Here is a 20,880-nt window from a genome sequence, read left to right on the forward strand (position 1 = left end):
AGGGCTGTTCAGTCCAAAATCAGACAGTTAGCAATTTTATACAGGTATACATTCCTTTTTACAGCTTCTGTGAAACATGAGGTATTTAAACAGCGATCACTTTTCAGTTGCTGCAAGTGAATATATACCTATTTCAACAGCAGATATGCCACTTGAAATAAAGCTGTATTCGGTATTATTCAGAAATGTTGAATCCTCTGGCGATTCCCATCCATCCATGACAGTTTTGAAGTGGTTCTTAAGTGTCACTCTTACAGCTTTAGATAAGTCATCCCAGGTAGTCAGTTTGCGGATGATCAGGCTGCCAATTGTAATGTTATTTTCAATGTGTTCTGTACTGCTACAAACCTGTTCACTATGTTTCATGGAAATCTGCAGCAGTACCTTGTGCGCATCTGTAGGACAAAATGTACAAGCAAGGGAAAATAATCAACCTGCATTAATACACTTATATTAGAACACATCATATATAAAGAGAAGTCGCACCATGGTTACAATCACTATGAGTCTGAATGTCTGAATTAAAAGCAAAATCTTGTCCTAAGAAACAGGAAAAACCCTCAAATACGCTGGGTAATATCTTTAAAACCAACTTTGTTGAAGTATGAAGAAGGAGTTTTGCTAATTAACCAATAATATAACCTGAGGGGCTGTTTAATAAATGCAGTGGCTCATCTCTAGTGGTCTTTAGCTGAGCCATGACATACAACAGATCAATATTAAGCTAATAATTAAGAAAAATGAACCAAAAGATATAAAGAATTCAATGCTACCTCAGTTTAGGTCACGTGATTTTTCCTAAGGTATTTAAAAGGCAACTCATCAATAATATCGATGGCAAAATTTAATAGAGGGTGCTTCCCATTGTTAACATTACTGACATACTAAGAAGAAGTCAATGGGTTCCCCAATAGATGACTGGATTAACATTTCAGTAATTTTTTGGCTTTATCTCGTCTTCATCAAGATATGGGATGTTAGTGCTAAGGAATGGAACACTTTACCACTGGGCAGGCAGTGTCAGTATCAAGCGTTCCCAGGCCAGGAATAATGCAGACAGATAAGAGTAAAGCTCCCTCTTCAGAATCCTGACAATGTCGACTATCTCAAACTTCAGAACAGCACTGCTCCTGCACTACTGCGGCATTTTCGTACCCAACACAAACAATCTTTATGACCTCTCAGTGAGGCTTGCCACCAGATTCTGCTGTGGGCAAATGGAAAAACCACATTGGGACTGTGCAACTCATTTCACTTCAAAGCTCAAGTGTCTAGTGTGTGTAGCGTGAGTAAATTAGCCAGAGACAGAGGAGGGAGAGAGCTCCATTCCTGCACTAGTAAGTAGGTAAAGCTGTTTGCTATTAGTTCAGATATTGGGCTGCATGCAATGCTTTCTGGGGCACCATCACAGCTCCAGCTGTTATACTTGCCAGTGCTGATGTACTGTCAGACTACCTACTGTGGATGTCTGGAGGCAGAGCAGCTGAATGGGGTATCATAGCAGCAAGAATTCAGCATAAAATCCTGATAACATTTAACAGAGAATAAGTATGTCCAATCCTTGGCTATTCACTAGACCTGAAGATGACCAAGAAACCTGCATGAAGTGCAGCCTCTGTTGGTTTACCACAGACCATCACTGCAAACATACACCTCTGTTCTCCTGAACTTTGAGACAGATCTATTTTTTGTTGTTATAGCAATCGGGAAAAAAATTGAACAGTGGTAAATGGAGCAGTATATATATATATTTTTTAAAGGCAACTGTGGTTACCACAAATAAATCTACAGCAAGGTGACCTTTAAAGGTGGTATGATATGGGTTGCTAAAGCTGAAGTGAAGCAAGCACTGCCAGTACTAGTTTGTGCTATTGGAGCTGGCACTAAGAAAAATCACAATTCCAGCCTGGCTCCATACTGCAGATATAACAGGGATATGAAACACTAAGACTGCTACAAAAGATGCTTTCCATATTGTATATACCTCAAATGACCCTTCAATGCAGGAACCTGGAACAGTAATCAAAGTATTTAAAGGAAGAAGTCTTCCCAGTAAGTTCTGGCTACAGGTGCAATACTGAAGGCTACGCCTGCTGAATGTTTCATTAAGAATGCAATTACCCTCATGACTCTGGATGGATTTTATCAAATAATTTAAATGAAGCTTTGTGCAGTAACTGATCATTTTTTTCATACCACTGACTGACGAGCTTTTTATCGAACTCCAGCTACTTTACACATTTCAGAATTATTGAATCTGGAGTTTTGTGTGCAAAACTCATCACTTTATTTCCAGCTACATTTAAACAAAGTACAACACAGCTTTGTTACCACTCGATTCCAAGTGAAAACCTATCTTCAAGTAACAGTACGATAACAAATCATTGCACCTCATATAAAAAGAATGAGAGCATAGTTACAAACATCAAGAATTCACAGAAATCACTAACACAGGTTAAAATTATGAAAGTCCTAAACTGGACAAGTCAATGTTATTTTTTTTAAACTAAAGGACTTGCATCTACCACAAAACATGCAAAGTTCAGCATAGACCAAAAATCAGAGTTTCCTAGAGAAAAGAACTTGCGGTGTGGTAATATTCTCTGCACCAGATTGTTGTGGGGGCACATATCTAACAACTGGATTTTAAAATTATTTGAGAGTCATTTAAATAGGAATCCGATACAATATGCATATTTCATATGTTTGCATCAGTTTTTAAACCCACCTCTAGGAAACACTGTCATATCACGTCAAACAGAACAAGGCACTTCACAATCACTACAGAAAAAAGAAAGTTCCACAACACTAAACAGCATGCAACAGAAGCTTAATTACCAAAGTATGTAGAAATCATTTTGTTTGCGTGGATCATCCTTTTCAAAATAACAGAAACTGCATCAATACATTTGGATACAATGCATGTAACAGCAACAAACCAGTGCATAGATGACAAACTAACAGCACCTTTGAGGCAGTGCCAAAATTAACCATTTGAGGACTGCAGTAGCATTACTGCACAATATTCCAAAACCTTAGAAGGTTTTGAATGGGTGGATTAGGACTGCTTGCAGTTTGGATTCTGTCATTCCCCTCCAAGTTACACACCATCCTTACTTGGAAATATATCGCCGTTCTTTCATCGTCGCTGGGTCAAAATCCTGGCACTCCCTCCCCAACAGCACTGTGGGAGTACCTTCCCCACACGGACTGCAGTGGTTCAAGGCGGCGGCTCACCACCACCTTCTCAAGGACAATTAAGGATGGGCAATAAATGCTGGCCTTGCCAGAGGCGCCCACATCCCAGGAATGAATAAAAAAATAAATTCTGCATTTTTATAAAACACCATTTTACACAACAATATGCAATGGGATTAATGTCCTCGAGTCTAGAGCCAAATAAAATTATGTTCATGAGTGAGCCTTTTTTAATAAGTGTCTTCGCTACAAAACAAAAAATGAATGTAATTTTATAAGTTCCTGCCACTAACAGTACAAAGCACTCTCTACATAAGAACTGAATTAAAGTGGGGGGGGAAATGAATCCCAAGACAATTCCCTGTGCCGAGTTACTGCAGTTATACTCTAATATATACTTAATACTCCCAAACTATATTGCTTTACTCACTCCAATTCTCCAGCAGATGCTTGCAGTCATCTGTGGCCACATCATGCACTGTCCGTTGACATTTATCTTTCCTATCTGGGTCTAAGCTGCTGTGGCAGCAGAGCACTTCAAGGCAGTTCTGAAGCAGGAAAAGGGAAGAGAAACAAATTTGTAGTAAAACAGCTCCATTCCAGGTGACACAAACAACTTCAAAACTAAAAGTTAGAAGACAGATGAGGGACATTTGTTTCCCTTCTCACTTCAATCATTAAGCAATTAGACTGGAACCTGATTAGATTCTCTCCATATGATCATCTCCATCGTAAAACTGCAATGGTGGGAACAATTGAGGATTTTTCCATTTCAGTTATATTTGACTGTATTCTATTGGTGAATTTCAAAAACTTTTGAAAAGGATTTTCCAAACCATCCCTTCCACATTGTTCCTTTCATGGGAAGATTTTATACACCCCTTCCTAATTATAGCTTTATATTCCAGCCGCAATTTAGTATGACTTCCTGAGTAGCAGAATATTAACAAACCTGAAAGATGTTCCACTTTAAACCAGATGAGATTCTCATTTAACTTCTTAATCCACTAAAAACCTTAGTTATCCTCTACTTCTCTCCTGCTAGGTAACACTTCTAGGTTCAATATGGCCCAGAAATTCGGGTCGGGGGCTTCCCGCGGGTGCAAGCCTCCGACCTGCACTTACCTAGCGCGCCGGCCGTTGTGCTGTGGGCCCGCATGGGATTCCGATCCTGGGCCTGCTCCAACTGCCGGCGCGCAGTGCTTGCGTATCCCAGGGGTGCAGTTAGTTCGAAGCGTCCCCTGGGATCACGTGGGCCATGGAGAGCCAATTGTAGCAGGGAATCTCTATTCATAGATTTGACAGGAAGAGCTGTCAAATCTATGAATACAATTCAGCCCCAAAACATCACTAAAACTTCAAATAATTTTTTTTTTTTTTTTAAATCACATTTTTAAAATAACTATAAATTACATAAAATAACTATTTTAAACAATAATTTAAATTTTTGAAAAAATTAATTACAGTTTCTAACGGGGCTAAAAATAAACTTACCTTTCTTAAAAGTATTTAAAAATAATAAACCTGTGGAAAAAATGTTTTAATTTAACTTAATTCACCACTTACCTTGTTAAAAGCAGGCCTTGTGACTGCTTTTTACTACAAGCGTAACTCCTGGAGACTTACCCTCCCGGAGAAAGCTGCAAAAAAAACGGAAGTTCCAGGCGTGCGCGCTGCCTCTCCGGCGCACGCGTTCACCCTGTGAACCCCTTCCTTTAAGGGAATGGAAGTTCCGGTTTCCCGCGCATGCGCAGTGCATGCACGAAACCGGCACTTTTGTTGGGCCTACGCGTGAGTACCCAGCGCGTACTCACCCGTGGGGACCTGAATTTCTGGCCCATTATTGTTGGGCTTTACCAACAGAACATCTCCCTCCAATTTGCTTCTATTGTTTCAATTTTTAGTTTGTGACCCTCCCCTCTGCAGGTTCCTTACCCCAAGATTTCCACCAATGGTACGATTAAACAGGCTACCAGGAAATATGTAACATTGACCTGACATATTTCAGCAGATTGATTTATAGGAACAGAGAAGTAGGCCATTCAGCCCCTCAAGCCTGTTCCGCCATTCAATTATATCATGGCTGATCTGTATTTGAATTCCATCTACCCACTCTGGCTGTGTAACCCTTAATACCTCTGCCAAACAAAAATCTATCAATCTCAGTTTTGACATTTTCAATTGACCTAGCTTCAACAGCTTTTTGGGAGAGCGCGCGCCAGATTTCCACTACCCTGTGTGCGAAGTAATGCTTTCTGACATCACCCCTGAACGGCCTAGCTCTAATTTTAAGATTATGCCCCCTTGTTCTGGACTCTCTCGTCAAAGGAAATAGTTTTTCTTTATCTACCCTAGCAAACCCTTTAATCATTTTAAACACTTCAATTAGATCATCCCTTAGAATCATAGAATCGATACAGCACATATGGAGGCCATTTGGCCAGTCAAGCCCATGCGGCTCTCTGCAAGAGCACTTTATCTAGTCCCATTCCCTTTCCCCGTAGCCCTGCAAATGTTTTTCCTTCAGGTACTTATCCAATTCCCTTTTGAAAGCCACGATTGAATCTGTCACCACCATCCTCTCAGGCAGTGCATTCTAGATCATAACCACTTGCTGCGTAAAAAAGTTTTTCCTCACGTCGCCTTTGGTTCTTCTGCAAATCACCTTAAATCTGTGTCCTCTGGTTCTCGACCCTTCCGCCAATGGGAACAGTTTCTCTCTATTTACTCTGTCCAGACCCCTCATGATTTTGAACACCTCTATCAAATCTCCTCTCAACCTTCTCTGCTCTAAGGAGAACAAATCCAGCTTCTCCAGTCTATCCACATAACTGAAGTCCCTCATCCCTGGAACCAATCATGTAAATCTTTTCTGCACCCTCTCTAAGGCCTTCACATCCTTCCTAAAGTGCGGTGCCCAGAATTGATCACAATACTCCAGTTGAGGTCGGACCAGTGTTTTATTAAGGCTTATCATAACTTCCTTGCTTTTGTACTCTATGCCTCTATTTATGATGCCCAGGATCCTGTATGCTTTTTTAACCGCTATCTCAACCTGCCCTGCCACCTTCAATGATTTGTGCACATACACCCACAGGTCTCTCTGTTCACGCACCCCCTTTAGAATTGCACCCTTTAGTTTATATTGCCTCTGCATGTTCTTCCTACCAAAATGTATCACTTCGCACTTTTCCGTGTTAAATTTTATCTGCATTCCAGCAGTCTGCCCATGTCCTCTTGAAGTCTATCGCTATCCTCCTCACTGTTCACTATACTTCCAAGTTAATCTTCCATATTCATGGGAATACAAGCCTAGTCTATGCAATCTGTCCTCATAATTTAACCTTTTTAGCCCCGGTATCATTCTCGTGAATCTGCGCTGCACCCCCACCAAGGTCAATATATCCTTCCTGAGATGCGGTACCCAGAACTGAATGCAGTACTCCAGATGGAATCGAACTAGAGCTCTGTACAGCTGTAACATAACTTCCACCTCTCTTAGGGTAAAGGCCAATATTCCATTAGCCTGTTAAATTATTTTTGTACCTATTCACTAACTTTTTGTGATTTCTGTAATTGGACCCCTAAATCTCTACTCATCCACAGTTCCAAGCTTGTTGCCATTTAGAAAATACTCTGATCTATCGTTCTTGGGTCCAAAATGGATGACCTCACACTTTCCCATGTTGAACTCCAGCTGTCACATTTAGCCTCCTCCTCTGGAGTAAACATTTTGCATCCACTCTCTACTTCCCTGTCAACAAGGTCAAGAATAATTGTGGATAGGATGATTTAGAAAATCCTTTTAAAAGATTTCCAAATTCACCAAGAATACAACAGAAAAGAAAAGGACTTGCATTTATATAGCAGCTTTCACGACCTCAGGATGTCCCAAAGCGCTTTACAGTACTTCTTTTGAAGTGTAGTCACTGTTGCAATGTAGGAATCGCGGCAGCTAATTTGCACACAGCAAGGTCCCACAAACAGTAACGTGATAATGAACAGATAATCTGTTTTTAGTGCTGTTGATTGAGGGATAAATATTAGCCAGGACACCGGGGATAACTCCCCTACTCTTCTTCAAAATAGTGCCACGGGATCTTTTACGTCCACCTGAGAGAGCAGATGGGGCCTCAGTTCAACATCTCATTCCGAAAGATGGCACCTCTGACAGTGCAGCGCTCCCTCAGTACTGCACTGGAGTGTCAGCCGCGACTTTTGCGCTCAAGTCTCTGGAGAGCGACTTGAACCCACGACCTTCTGACTCAGAGACGAGGTGTTACCAACTGAGCCACTGCTTTCACTTATAATAAGCAAATATAAATGGAAAAAGCCTCACAATTTTTTTCCATCTTCAGAAAGCACATTAAATGTAGCTAGTAAATTAGCAACAGAAAAATCCCCCTTTCTTTCCCACACAATACGAGAATCATTTATTGCAGCAGAACTTAACTGTTGCATTAACTGAAACTAAAGGCTGAATTATAATTTTTGGTTAAACTTCAATGGAACAAGACCTCTATGTCAAACAGTTCTGTGCGTGTTCGGATAATCCAAGCATTAGAAATTGCCAATATTTGAACTGGTATCCGTATTTATTAATATATACATTTTGTTAAAGGGATTTAAAATATAATCTAAAAGGGTTAAAAGTGAAAAGATAACTATAAACTGAACTTCTACAGTTAACAATATTTCATTTTTTCTAAACTATTAATTCTATGACTAGGTTAACTAACTTTTAGCTGGAAGCGAATGTGTGGTCAGACACACGATAACCTGAACATTAATGACTTCCTTGTAACACACCACAGACTGCATGCGTTGGGTTCCATTTTGTGGCTCAGTGCATTGGGAGCACCAGATGACACCATCACTCGCCCTTCAGATTCACTTAACTGAAGCTGAGCAAAACAGTACCTTTTGGCATTGCTGACGTTTACGGGAATCGGTTAAAGGCTTATGTTTTTGCAGTATGTGCCTCAGAGAAATTGACCTTGAATTAATCTTTTGAGGATAATATATGCTCCTGTTTATCTTAAAGGTCTTACAGTTATAAAATTACAATCCATGGAATAGGAATAGTTTTATACATGGAGAAATGTTAATTTAAAGTAGGGTTTGAACTCGTCAGCCGCACTACTATAATATAATGTTACAAAACAGACCTTAAAACCTTTAGATGCTGCAATATGGGCAGCCGTCCAACCTTCTTTGTCAGCATGGTTGATTAGGTCAGCTGAAACCATAGGCTCCACTCTGGATTTATCGCTCCCTTCTGCACATTCAGGGTCTATGGAGCCCGATTTGTGCTCTGAATCATCAGCAAACCTTCTGTCCCCAGATACTTGATGATACATGAGAAGCTTTAGGCAATCTATGTGACCAGAATTCACAGCTGCATGAAAGGGTGTCCAGCCATTCTAAAAGGAAGAAAAAGAAAAAAAGGAAAGTCCCCGACTCAATTTCTGTTACCAGAAGGTCATCCTAATTAGTTAAATAGGAAACAGCCAATACTCATCATAAACTGATTAAAATGAATTTCCCCAAGATTGAAATGAACATTTTAACTGCATTTATATTCAAATGAAAATCATTAAAACTTTTACGTACAAACTTATATAAAGACACTTTGCAAAATTGGCAAATATCAGCAGCTTGCATTACAGAGATAAATGATAATGTTGCTCAAGCGATGGCCTTGAGAATGAAAAAAGCTAAATGTGACTGAAAGGCAGGAACTACAAAATAATCTTACTCAGAAACAAGGGCATGGAAATTCAGTGGGCTTTGCGCCCAGTTACCGCCCAAAGAGGGCTTCTGCGCCAGTCTGGAAACTTCGGGCTAAATTCAGTGACGCGCTAATTGCGGCGGTAGCCGGTAGCGCTGCGCCGCCACTGATGTGCGCAGTGCCCCGGTTCCGCCCCGACCCCCATCTTCAGTAGCAGCCGCCTCTTCCGTGGCGGCCGCTAATAACATTCAGAGACCGGGTCCGTAATGCAGCCTTAGTGGGGCGCTTTAAGGTGGAGGTGCGGCCAGCCGCTTTTTCGGCGGCCGCCTGCCCGCACCTCCTTCCCCGGCCTCCTCCACCCCCACCCCCCCCCCCCCCCCGCGGCATTGCTGGCTGGTTTCCGGGAGCCCGGCACTTCTCCGTTGTGCCGGGCTCTTTTGCCGGCACTCGCGATCGGGGCTCCGGCTGTTGCAGGCACCTCCCCCTTAAGAGAGGGAGGAAGGCCTGCAGTACCGCAGCCTGCCACTCCGCTGCGGGTGGTGCTGCGGCAACTAGTGCGCCGATATTCAGTTTCAGCGGCCCAAGCGGGGGCGCCGAAACCCTTGAATAGCGGCCGTCCTTGACTTTGGGCGCTGAAACTGAATATCGGTTGGGCGTGAGTGGCTCCGCGCCCAGCGGTAAATTCTGGGCGCCAGCGAGCTGGCGGGGCTATACCTAATTTCTAGGCCAAGATCTCTTAAATAAGAGCACTTTGGAGACTATCTAGCCCTGGAGTAACTACATCCTTTTCACTTATGATGGCTAAATTTCCAACTTTCTAATGATAATGAATTTCATAATTTCTAATATACCAACACCAAGTACAACTGTGTCTTGTAAACTAACAAACCTTTGCTAGTCAAGCCATTTCAGGCCGTTATCTCATCAGTGGGGACAACAGCCCTTTAAGAATAAATTTATGAAAACAATATTGTATTGAATTAAGTAATTGAAATTGCATTTAGGCATCTGTGGCTTACATCAGTTTAGGGGCGCAGCGAGCTTGCCAAATGAAACAAAACTGATTCTTATTACCACTGCATTTTTCTTTGTCTCTATGCTTTCCAAAAATTAACAACTGTTGAAGGCAATTTAAATGCATGAGACATAAAATAAACAAGCAGCATCTGCAGACTGAGTTTTAAGTCAGTAATTCAAGTGTTAAGATGGTTAGATTAATTGGCGTGTTTCCTGGACAAATCACTATAAAGGAGGTGAAGTGCTTCATTTTACTACGGTTATATTGTGGAATTCTGGTTGTGAACTATTTTAGATAAGTTTAAAGTTGTTAATGCATGAGAAATTACCAGAAGACACTAGCAATATTGTACAACAAAAATATAGGAGAAGCAGTCAAAGTATTCCAAGCGTCAATATTCTGCTGACAACCTGAAATATAGTTTTCTCATTGGTGAAACACTAACCTGCTAACTGACGCCCAGTTTGGGTTCTGCCAGGGCCGCTCAGCTCCTGACCTCATTACAGCCTTGGTCCAAACATGGACAAAAGAGCTGAACTCAAGAGGTGAGGTGAGAGTGACTGCCCTTGACATCAAGGCAGCATTTGATCGAGTGTGGCATCAAGGAGCCCTAGCAAAACTGAAGTCAATGGGAATCAAGGGGAAAACTCTCCATTGGTTGGAATCATACCTAGCACAAAGGAAGTTGGCTGTGGTTGTTGGAGGTCATTCATCTCAATCACATGACATCACTGCAGGAGTTCCTCAGGGCAGTGTTCTAGGCCCAACCATCTTCAGCTGTTTCATCAATGACCTTCCCTCCATCATAAGGTCAGAAGTGGGGATGTTCGCTGATGATTGCACACTGTTCAGCACCATTCGAGACTCGTCAGATACTGACGCAGTCCGTGTCCATATGCAGCAAGACCTGGACAACATTCAGACTTGGGCTGACAAGTGGCAAGTAACATTCGCACCACACAAGTGCCAGGCAATGACCATCTCCAACAAGCGAGACTCTAACCATCTCCCCTTGACATTCAATGGCATTACCATCGCTGAATCCCCCACTATCAACATCCTGGGGGTTACCATTGATCAGAAACTGAACTGGACCAGCCATATAAATACTGTGGCTACAAGAGCAGGCCAGAGGCTGGGAATTCTGCGGCGAGTGTCTCACCTCCTGACTCCCCAAAGCTTTTCCACCATCTACAAGGCACAAGTCAGGAGTGTGATGGAATACTCTCCACTTGCTTGGATGAGTGCAGCTCCAACAACACTCAAGAAGCTCGACACCATTCAGGATAAAGCAGCCCGCTTGATTGGCACTCATCCACCACCTTGAACATTCACTCCCTCCACCACCGGCGCACTGTGGCTGCAGTGTGCACCATCTACAAGATGCACTGCAGCAACTCGCCAAAGCTCCTTCAACAGCACCTTCCAAACCCGCGACCTCTACCACTTAGAAGGACAAGGGCAACAGACGCATGGGAACATCACCACCTACAAGTTCCCCTCCAAGCCACACACCATCCTGACTTGGACCTGTATCGCCGTTCCTTCACTGTCGCTGGGCCAAAATCCTGGAACTCCCTTCCTAACAGCATTGTGGGTGTACCTACACCATATGGACTGCAGCGGTTCAAGAAGGCAGCTCACCACCATCTTCTCAAGGGCAATTAGGGATGGGCACTAAATGCAGGCCTAGCCAGCGACGCCCACATCCCATCAATGAATTTTTAAAAAAAGAAACACTAGATGTGCTAAAACCGAAATGCATCCTGTATGTCACTGAGTTTAACAATGACAATATCATCAATGCTCCACACATCAACTTTTCAAAACACAAAGCCAAATGGCTACTTGAATAATGCAAAGGCATTATATGCTGTCTCACAGATCGCTAAAGCTATAAAACTACAGCCCCTTGATGCAACATTTATTCTTCTGTCTGTAATTTCCTTTTGATAGGTTTAGATGACGGCAACCATTGGGGTTTATTCTCCTTTGAATACCAACCATATCATCTTCCCACTATAACTTTAATGTCCATCTAAAAAGACTCTCTAAAAAGGAATGAAGTTTCTCATACTGCAGCACTCCCACAGCACGGCAGTGGATTGTCTGCCGAGATTCCACATGCCAATTGGGAATAGCATTTATGAAATATTATTTACAATTTAGTTGGATTTTAAGATAAATTTTAATATGAATTTAAAACAATTCTTATTTCAACTATGCTGCAATATTTCATACTCATTAATTATTGTGCAATGCAAATTCAGCATCATCACATTTAACAAACTACTTTTTTTAACCAATACATTATGCAGGTAGTCTTGATCATTTTACAGCAAGTTTATTACCATCAGCAATTAATTGATTTTTCACACTACGTAATCTAAAACGATGCAAAAAGTACAGTGAACTTCAAGCAAATCATCCTCTCCTGCTGTCATTATTGTAATGAATCAGTTTCACATGTTCAACAATCAAAAACCATTATTTAAAACTGCAGTACATCTTTTCCAATGAGCTCCATATAGTCATACTAATGCAGAAAAGGGGATATCAGTAACTACTGCAAAGCTTAAATACTAAATAATACTGAACAGAAAGTAATTGGGACAAAACATTTGAAGATAATTAATTAGGGATTTTACTTTTATTTTGCAACAAATTGTAAAAATAAATTGAGGACAAGGGATATCACTGGATTTTCTTTTTTGATCATGGGAGTCAATTAGGAGAATGTTAGCAATTTTTAACATTTCAAATGCTCAATGAGAAATGACACACAATGTGTGGCTTCTCATTTCCTATACTTACAATAGTCATTATATTATAATCCACTCCAGCTTCCAATAAGATAAGTGTACATTCAATGTGTCCATTTATACATGTCAGATACAGAGGAGTCTGATCTCCTTCAGCAGCATAATTTATATTTGCACCACAAGCAATAAGCACTTCAGTGCACCTATAAAGGAACCAAAAATGAAACCATTAAATGAAATTTCAAAAATTGATCAATAGATATTTACTTTTCTTTGCAAATGATCAGACACTAACGTCTTTCCAGATTAGCAGTACCATCCCTTAGCAACGGTACAGTACATTGGTAGACTATGGGTCAATAAACAAAAACCACAAGTGGCAGGACATGGAACTCCATCCTGATTCTTCACATATTAGATTCATAACCTGTGACACGCCATCACAGTGAAGCAACATGCATTTTCAGGGCAGTTACCTGAAGGGGTGGGGGGAGGAAGGGGAGGAAGATAAGAGAGGGACGAGGAGAGGAAGTCACCCTAGTCTACCCTTAGGCAATTCTTAATGCTCAGATTGAATGCAACATTTCCAGAAACCGAGAACACATGCATGCACTTCCGGTTGGGAGAGATGTAGAAAGGGTAGAAAATACCAGCACTTAGTAAAAATATACTGTATTACCAAAAAGCACAGACATTTTACGATGATTTGGTATTGCGTTATATGGGAAAATTCAGAAACCATTAAAAAGGGATGGTTATAGGCATTTCCTAAAGTAAAATGAAAAATGCCAACATTATTTGAACACGATAATTGGTCTGCCGGCCTCATTATTACTGCTGGCAAGCTGCAGGTGACAGTTGCGGCCCCAGGAGCAGCTCGCCGGTCGGGGGGGGGGGGGGGGGGGGGGGGGAGGGGAAGGAGTGTCTGATGAAACTGACCGCAGCATGCAGAGCTTCCTGCAGTGGTTCACAATTGAATTTTGCAAAGGGGACCTGAAACAGGCGTTGGGCCCGTTGCATATACAAATTTGGGGCCCACGGAGGAGCCTTAACCAAATGGCAGGCAGTGCACTTCCAGTGTAGAATGAGCGCACATGCGCGCTTGCACCGCCACCATATTGGATCCTTTGCCGACACTTTTAATCCTGTAAAATGGGCACCGCACGATCCAATTTCTAGGCCCTTAAGAAGTCTCAATTTTTTGCGGAAGCTACATAGAATGAACATTTAGATCTTACCCAACACGCCCCTTTGCAGCAGCTGCACACAATGGTGTGAATAAATTCTTTCCAACAGCATCAACCTGTGCTCCTGAGATCAGCAGCAATGTTACACAATCTACAGGGAAACAGGTTTTAAAGTTTATATAAAAATATATAAACACATACACAAGAATCCAAAGTTGTGAGACTGTGTTACACATAACAATATGACTCACAATTCTGTAATAAGATGTTGGCATATTTCAGATATAATGCATGTCAGCTTTTGAAAATTGTTGGGTACTTTTCTGACCAGTCTGTCTTGTGGGACCTCATCAAAAGCCTTGCTAAAATCCATGTAGACTACATTCACAATGTTATATATATATATATATATATAAATAAATGATCTAGACGAGGGAACTAGATGTTATCTCCAAGTTTGCAGACGACACAAAGCTGGGTGGGCGTGTGTGCTGTGAGGAGGATGCAGAGAAACTCCAGTATGATTTGGACAGGTTGGGTAATTGGGCAGATGCATGGCAGATGCAGTATAATGCGGATAAATGCGAGGTTATCCACTTCGGTGGTAAAAACAGGAAGGCAGATTATCTGAACGGCAATAGATTGGGAAAAGGGGAAGTGCAACGAGACCTGGGTGTCCTTGTGCACCAGTCGCTGAAGGTAAGCATGCAGGTGCAGCAGGCAGTTAAGAAGGCAAATGGTATGTTGGCCTTCATAGCGAGAGGGTTCGAGTACAGGGGCAAGGATGTCTTGCTGCAGTTGTACAAGGCTTTGGTGAGACCACACCTTGAGTATTGTGTGCAGTTTTGGTTGCCTTATCTGAGGAAGGATGTTCTTGCCATGGAGAGAGTGCAGCGAAGATTCACCAACTGATACCTGGGATGGCAGGAATGACGTATGAGGAGAGATTGGGTCGATTAGGCTTATATTCGTTAGAGTTTAGAAGAATGAGAGGGGATCTCATTGAAACTTATAAAATTCTAACAGGATTAGACAGGCTAGATGCAGGAAGGATGTTCCCGATGGCGGGGGAGTCCAGAACCAGGGGTCACAGTCTAAAGATAAGGGGTAAGCCATTTAGGACAGAGATTAGGAGGAATTTCTTCACCCAGAGAGTGGTGAACCTGTGGAATTCTCTACCACACAAGGCAGTTGAGGCCAATTCATTAAATACATTCAAGGAGTTAGATATATTTCTTAAGGCTAAAGGGATCAAGGGATATGGGGAGAAAGCAGGGACAGGGTACTGAATTTGGATGATCAGCCATGATCTCATTGAATGGCGGAGCAGGCTCGAGGGGCCGAATGGCCTACTCCTGCTCCTATCTTCTATGTTTCTATCAAATGTGCTACCCCCATCGACCCTCCTTAAAAAATTCAAACTTCTCAAAAAATTCAATCAAGTTAATCAGACACGACCTTCCCTCAACAAATCCATGCCGACTGTCCTTGATTAATCAGTGCCTTTCTAAATGATGATTTATCCTGTTCCTCAGAATTTTTATCCAGTCATTTTCCCGCCACCGAGGTTAAGCTGACGGGGCTGTAATTACCCGGTCTATTTCTTTTTAAGGAACAGTACAACGTTAGCAGTTCTCCAGTCCTCCGGCACCAGAGAATTGGAAAATGATGGTCAGAGCCTGTGCTATTTCCTCCCATGCCTTATTCAGTTTATGCAACCCGTCCTTATAATTTAAGTCCCAGTATCATTCTGGTGAATCTGCACTGTACCCACTCCAAGGCCAATATACCTTTCCTGAGGTGCAGTGTCAAAAACTGAACACAGTGCTCCAGATCAGTTCTAACCAAGTTGTATTGTCGTTATGCGCCTAACTCACATGCACCCAAAAATCCGCGATCATTTAAGACACATAATTGGTTTGTGCCCACATTACACATCTCTCTGGAGAGAACTCCGGGCCACTGAATCAGGTCAATACAGTGAATATTTTACAAAACTAACGCATTTTGTAAGTTTTAAATTTATTTATGACCTGAAGCATCACTTCCTCACTTTTGTATTCCAAACCTCTCGGCAGCATGGTGGCATAGTGGTTAGCACTGTTGCCTCACAGCGCCAGGGACCCAGGTTCAAATCCGGCCTCGGGTGACTGTCTGTGTGGAGTTTGCACATTCTCCCCGTGTTTGCGTGGGTTTCCTCCGGGTGCTCCGGTTTCCTCCCACAGTCCAAAGATGTGCGGGTTAGGTTGATTGGCCATGGAAAAAAAAATTGGCCCTTAGTGTTAGGGGGGATTAAATACGTGGGGTTACGGGGATAGGGCTTGGGTGGGATGGCTGTCGGTGTAGGGACCGGGTGCTAGGGTTTGGATGATCAGCCATGATCTCGTTGAATGGCGGAGCAGGCTCGAATGGCCTACTCCTGCTCCTATCTTCTATGTTTCTATGAAGGCCAATTTCCATTAGTTTCTTGTCATTAAAATTTTTTTTGATTTGGCTGTTATCTCCCCTCCATTTCACACTGTTACTCTTCTATCTACTCCTCCACGTCAAGCTGGCACTTAACTCTTCCACAACCCCAGTTGATACTGGTACTTTTCTACTCTCCTAGTTCACAATGGCATTCTTCTCCTTCTCTGGTGGCTCTTCTTGGCAGAACTTGTTCCCCCCCCTTCCCCAGTTTATGCTGACAATCCTTTCACCTCCACCCACCCAGTTCACTGGTATTGTTATTCCTTTCCAGACCCATTCACAGAGACAATCTTCCTGATCTGTAGTGTTTTTCGCCTCTTCATGCTGGTACTACTCTGGCGCATTTAATTCTGTTGCACATCTTGGGCGGGAATTCCTGACCTTGTAGAACTATTGTGATGTCAGGAATTTTCACCTATAGTGTGCAGCAGAGGTCAAACCCCTGTAGCAGCATCATCAGGTAGGAGCTGGGAGCAGCACGGAGAGGCAAGTTGGGGAGCAGCGAAGAACCATTTTTGCAGGATGGCATAACTTTCATGGATTCCACAATAGAAACAATGAGTTCTTGATTTTAGCTAGGCAATCATGGGGCTGGCCAAGAACAGCACCAATTTTATACTGTAGAAGTACATACAAACCACTAATTCTGTGTGTCACTATTGGACAGGTATAGTAAACTACTGTACAATGATAACTGGAATTACTTTTAATCTGCTCAATGACCCAAGTAATCTACAATTTTTATTGAAACTGAACGGATTCCAATTATTTTAAACTTCTTAAAAAGATACAGCTTAAGTGACTGTAGTGACCTTACTAACGTTCTGTTAAAGAGATATCTTGGTGAAAGGCCAAGACAAATAGTGCAGAGCAACACCAACGCTGAAAAGAGTAAGATGGAAGAATAATAAAGAAGTGGATAGGTGAAGCAAGGGAGGTTTTGTCATCTTGGCTAAGAATGAGTTAAGAGTAGATATGTATTGATTTCAGCATAGTGAGGATGCAGGAAGAAGAATATGCATTTGGAACAAGAGGAAAGTTCAGAGGAACAATAACAGCAATATTGATAAAAAGAGAGAAAAAGAGAAATAAAAGATTCTGACTGACTAAAAGTAACTCAAAATTACATTGTTATTCTGTGTTCAGTTTAAATGTGATTAATCTTCTGCAACTGCTTTTCTGTCTTTTGAACATAATCTGATGGTGGTTTGTTTAGTAAATGGGGCTATAACAACAAACCTTAACTACATAGTTAATTGTAGAAGTGTTAATAAGATCTGCAAGTGTTTCACAATTATTAACCCCTCTTGATCAACTCGCCACAAAAAGCACAGTTTAGCAACATGTCAACTAAGGATCATGTGAACTAATATTCTGATTATTTTGTTCCCCTTCAAGTTGTAAAGCAAAAGCAGGTTCCAATATATTGAAGTCATCCATTTTATCAGGAATGTGGGAAGCCTCATTATTTGACATGCTGGCATTGTTGCAGTTGTACCGACATGTGGTTTAATTCTTTTTAAGTTACAGTTAAAAATCCCTCCATTTCATCAATAATTCAGCTACAATTAAGATACAAAATAATGGCAGAGAAATTGCATTATTGCCAGGAACCAGTGCGAAATTGGCACCGTAATGACAATCTCAGCGAGAGGTACGCGTGCCTAATTTTAATATGAATGGAGAGCTGCCAGCATCATGCGCACTGTTGGCAGCTCGCTGATTGGGGGAGTAAGCGATAACATTTAAATGCAGTCTGCATCTCTTCAAGGGGAGGTGCACTTAGGCTTCTTTGAGCTTATTTATCTTTAGACAGAGAAAAATGGCAAGCAGAGATGCTGCAGCAAACCGCATCCCGCAGCAACAGTGGTCAGAGGTGGCAGAGTAGGTGAATGCCAGGAGCATTGCACCCAGGAGACACACAGACACACATCACATTCATCTCTCCCTGCTTACCCTTGCCACTAGCTGCTAGTTTGCTGCAGCACTTCATTTTCATTGCATTGATGTTTGTGTTCATGATTGGGGCATTACTCAGCTGGGTAGAAGGAGCAGTTGTGAAGGTAGGAGGGACAGTTCAAGCAGAACCATTAGTTGAGGACGGCAGCTGGCAGAGTTTTGCTGGTTCTTGCTCTTCCTCCTCGGCTGCCTGGTCTTCCTCTTGCTCCTCGGCTGCCTGGTCTTCCTCTTGCTCCTCGGCTGCCTGGTCTTCCTCTTGCTCCTCGGCTGCCTGGTCTTCCTCTTGCTCCTCCACGTCTTCTTTGCAAGGTGACTCCAAGGGCTGCCCTTTTTGCAGGGCGAAGTTATGGAGAATGCAGCAGACCACCAGGATTTGGGAGATTGTCTTGGGGCTATACTCCAGGACAGTCCAGGAAACGGAACTTCTGTTTCAGAACATCAATGGTTTCCTCTACGAGACCTCTGGTTGAGGCGTGGCTTTGATTGTAACATCACTCAGCGTCTGCTCTCGGGTTCACAACATCAATCATGAGGCAGGGGATCAGGGGATAGCCCTTTTCCACACAAACTATCGGGTCAGAGGCTGACTGCTTGAGGACGAGAGGAGGAATACTGGTGTAGGACAAAGGCATCATGACTACTGCCAGGAAACTGAGCACAGCCCTGCATTATCTGCTGCCGGTGCTCACACACTAGATGTAGAACCCTTTCCTGTTCATGAATACTCCAGTGTCTGGAGTAGTAGACTAACATGCTGCAAGGCCTCCTGCGCCCTGCCCTCTTTCACCCTCTTGTGCCAGCATTCAGGTCTCTGCTGCCTTGCTTGTTGCTCTTCCTCCTCTTGCAGTTCCAAACACAGACCCAGCAAAACAAAATAAGCAGATGAAGCCCTTGTCTAGCCACAGCCACCGAAGACAAAAAAACTTCTCCAAGCCCATTAGCAGCCTACAACAACTAACCAGAGACTTATGAATGCAGCTCTTGAAATATCACTGATGCAACCTACCTGCCAACTGCACCAAGAATTGTTGGGTGGACCTAAAAAAAAAGTTCCCATAATCTAATTTTACATATTTCAATTGCCTCAGTACTCCCTTCAGACGGCTGCGCAGGATGACTAAAAGTTGGCCAGAACAATACGACGACCAAGGAAGATCGGGCGTGGGTTAACACCAGCCAGAATTTGTCTCCACCACACTTATTTTGCACGCTGTAAGTGGGTGCGACGCAGGCCAATTTCTCCCTCAATTTGTTTAGGACCACAAATTACAGCTCAATGTTTCTATATGTGCTCTTTAAAAATAAGCATACATGTAACCTGAGTTTGATGTAAGTGAAGCCCACACAGGTCAGTGGAAGGAAAATACTTGAAATATTTATAAAGTAATTTATAAATGTAACACAACCATTGCCCTATTCAAGTAACATCCATTTTATCTAGCTTGGCATTCATTCCACTATCATGTAGCCTCCCATTTTGCAACTGATACGGATAGATACACTAATCTAAAAAATATTCTAGCATCTATTTTTAAGAAATGTGCGGATAAAGGATAACTGGTTTATTTTTCAGAGAATAGTTTCAAACAAAATAATCACACTACTAATCTATACAGCATCAGAATGGATCAGTGGAGTCAGCCAAGTACTATGATGCCAAAGGATGAATTTTCCACTTAAGTAAGTTTGCTGGAAATGAGCAATATTTCTCAAAATCACAAATCCCTTAATGTTTTTTTTAAATTCTCTGAATTCTTTTAATGGTTTGGGACACTAATGTATAGAATTTACGATCTGTGAATACTATAGCTGCTGGTCTCGGCCATTTGTCTCTCCTTGTTCATCGTGTCTACCTCTGAATTGACTTCTCATCCAGGAGAATGCTCACTATGTAGCTCTGCTCCTAGCCTATAAATTTTAGATGTTTTAGGAATGCGGGTATTCACGCTCAAAGCATTGTAAAAATTCAGCTGAAGTTTCAAATTTGCCCAGGAGATTCCTCCTGCTGTGTAATTTTTAAATTTGGTTTGGCATTGTACCAAACTCAGGTGGGGCACCTGCCTGAGGGGGATCACACATCACTTCCTCCTGGAGTCATGTTGGGAGCAGGCTCCAGAATTCATTTTTCTGCTGTTGTTAAGTGGTATAACTGAACAGTAATAAAGGTCATTACACTGTGAGACAGTATAATCAGTAAGAAGCATCAGTCTTGGCATTCATCCAGTACTGTCAGCTTCTATTACTGTAAGGATGAATGTTGTAACATGCTTTATGCTGGAATAGGGGAGAGAATTCTGAAATGCATGCTTTATAATGAGCTTGAGATCCCCATTTCATCATAAAACCTGCTTGAAGATTTATAACCATTAGCAGATAAGGAGGACAACAGCAATTGTGGCATGATACTGGCAATTTAAGATGTGCACTAAGCAATTTCTGATCTGCTGAACTCATTACAAAAATGTTTTGTATTATCTTGCATTAATGCCCATTCTCTTTGCTAATGAGACCACATGATAATCATCCACATTCAGTTTTCATCAAGTGAGGCGATTA

At 42.1% G+C, this 20,880-nt stretch overlaps 1 protein-coding gene across 3 annotated transcripts in view; it reads right to left on the reverse strand.

The window, feature by feature from the left end:
- cttnbp2 (cortactin binding protein 2) overlaps positions 1–20,880 on the reverse strand; it is a 158,985-nt gene that overhangs the window by 58,290 nt on the left and 79,815 nt on the right. For all 3 annotated transcript variants that reach the window (XM_086009190.1, XM_086009191.1, XM_086009188.1), the window contains 5 exons: positions 13,948–14,047; positions 12,762–12,912; positions 8,367–8,621; positions 3,629–3,746; positions 129–395 (listed from right to left, as the gene is read on the reverse strand). In XM_086009190.1, coding sequence (XP_085865316.1) covers positions 129–395; positions 3,629–3,746; positions 8,367–8,621; positions 12,762–12,912; positions 13,948–14,047 — 891 coding nt within the window. The remainder of the gene's footprint in view (positions 1–128; positions 396–3,628; positions 3,747–8,366; positions 8,622–12,761; positions 12,913–13,947; positions 14,048–20,880) is intronic.

This window comes from Somniosus microcephalus, chromosome 16 (genome assembly GCF_052327205.1).
Source record: "Somniosus microcephalus isolate GS21.2 chromosome 16, FLI_Smic_1.0, whole genome shotgun sequence".
Lineage (NCBI taxonomy): Eukaryota > Metazoa > Chordata > Chondrichthyes > Squaliformes > Somniosidae > Somniosus > Somniosus microcephalus.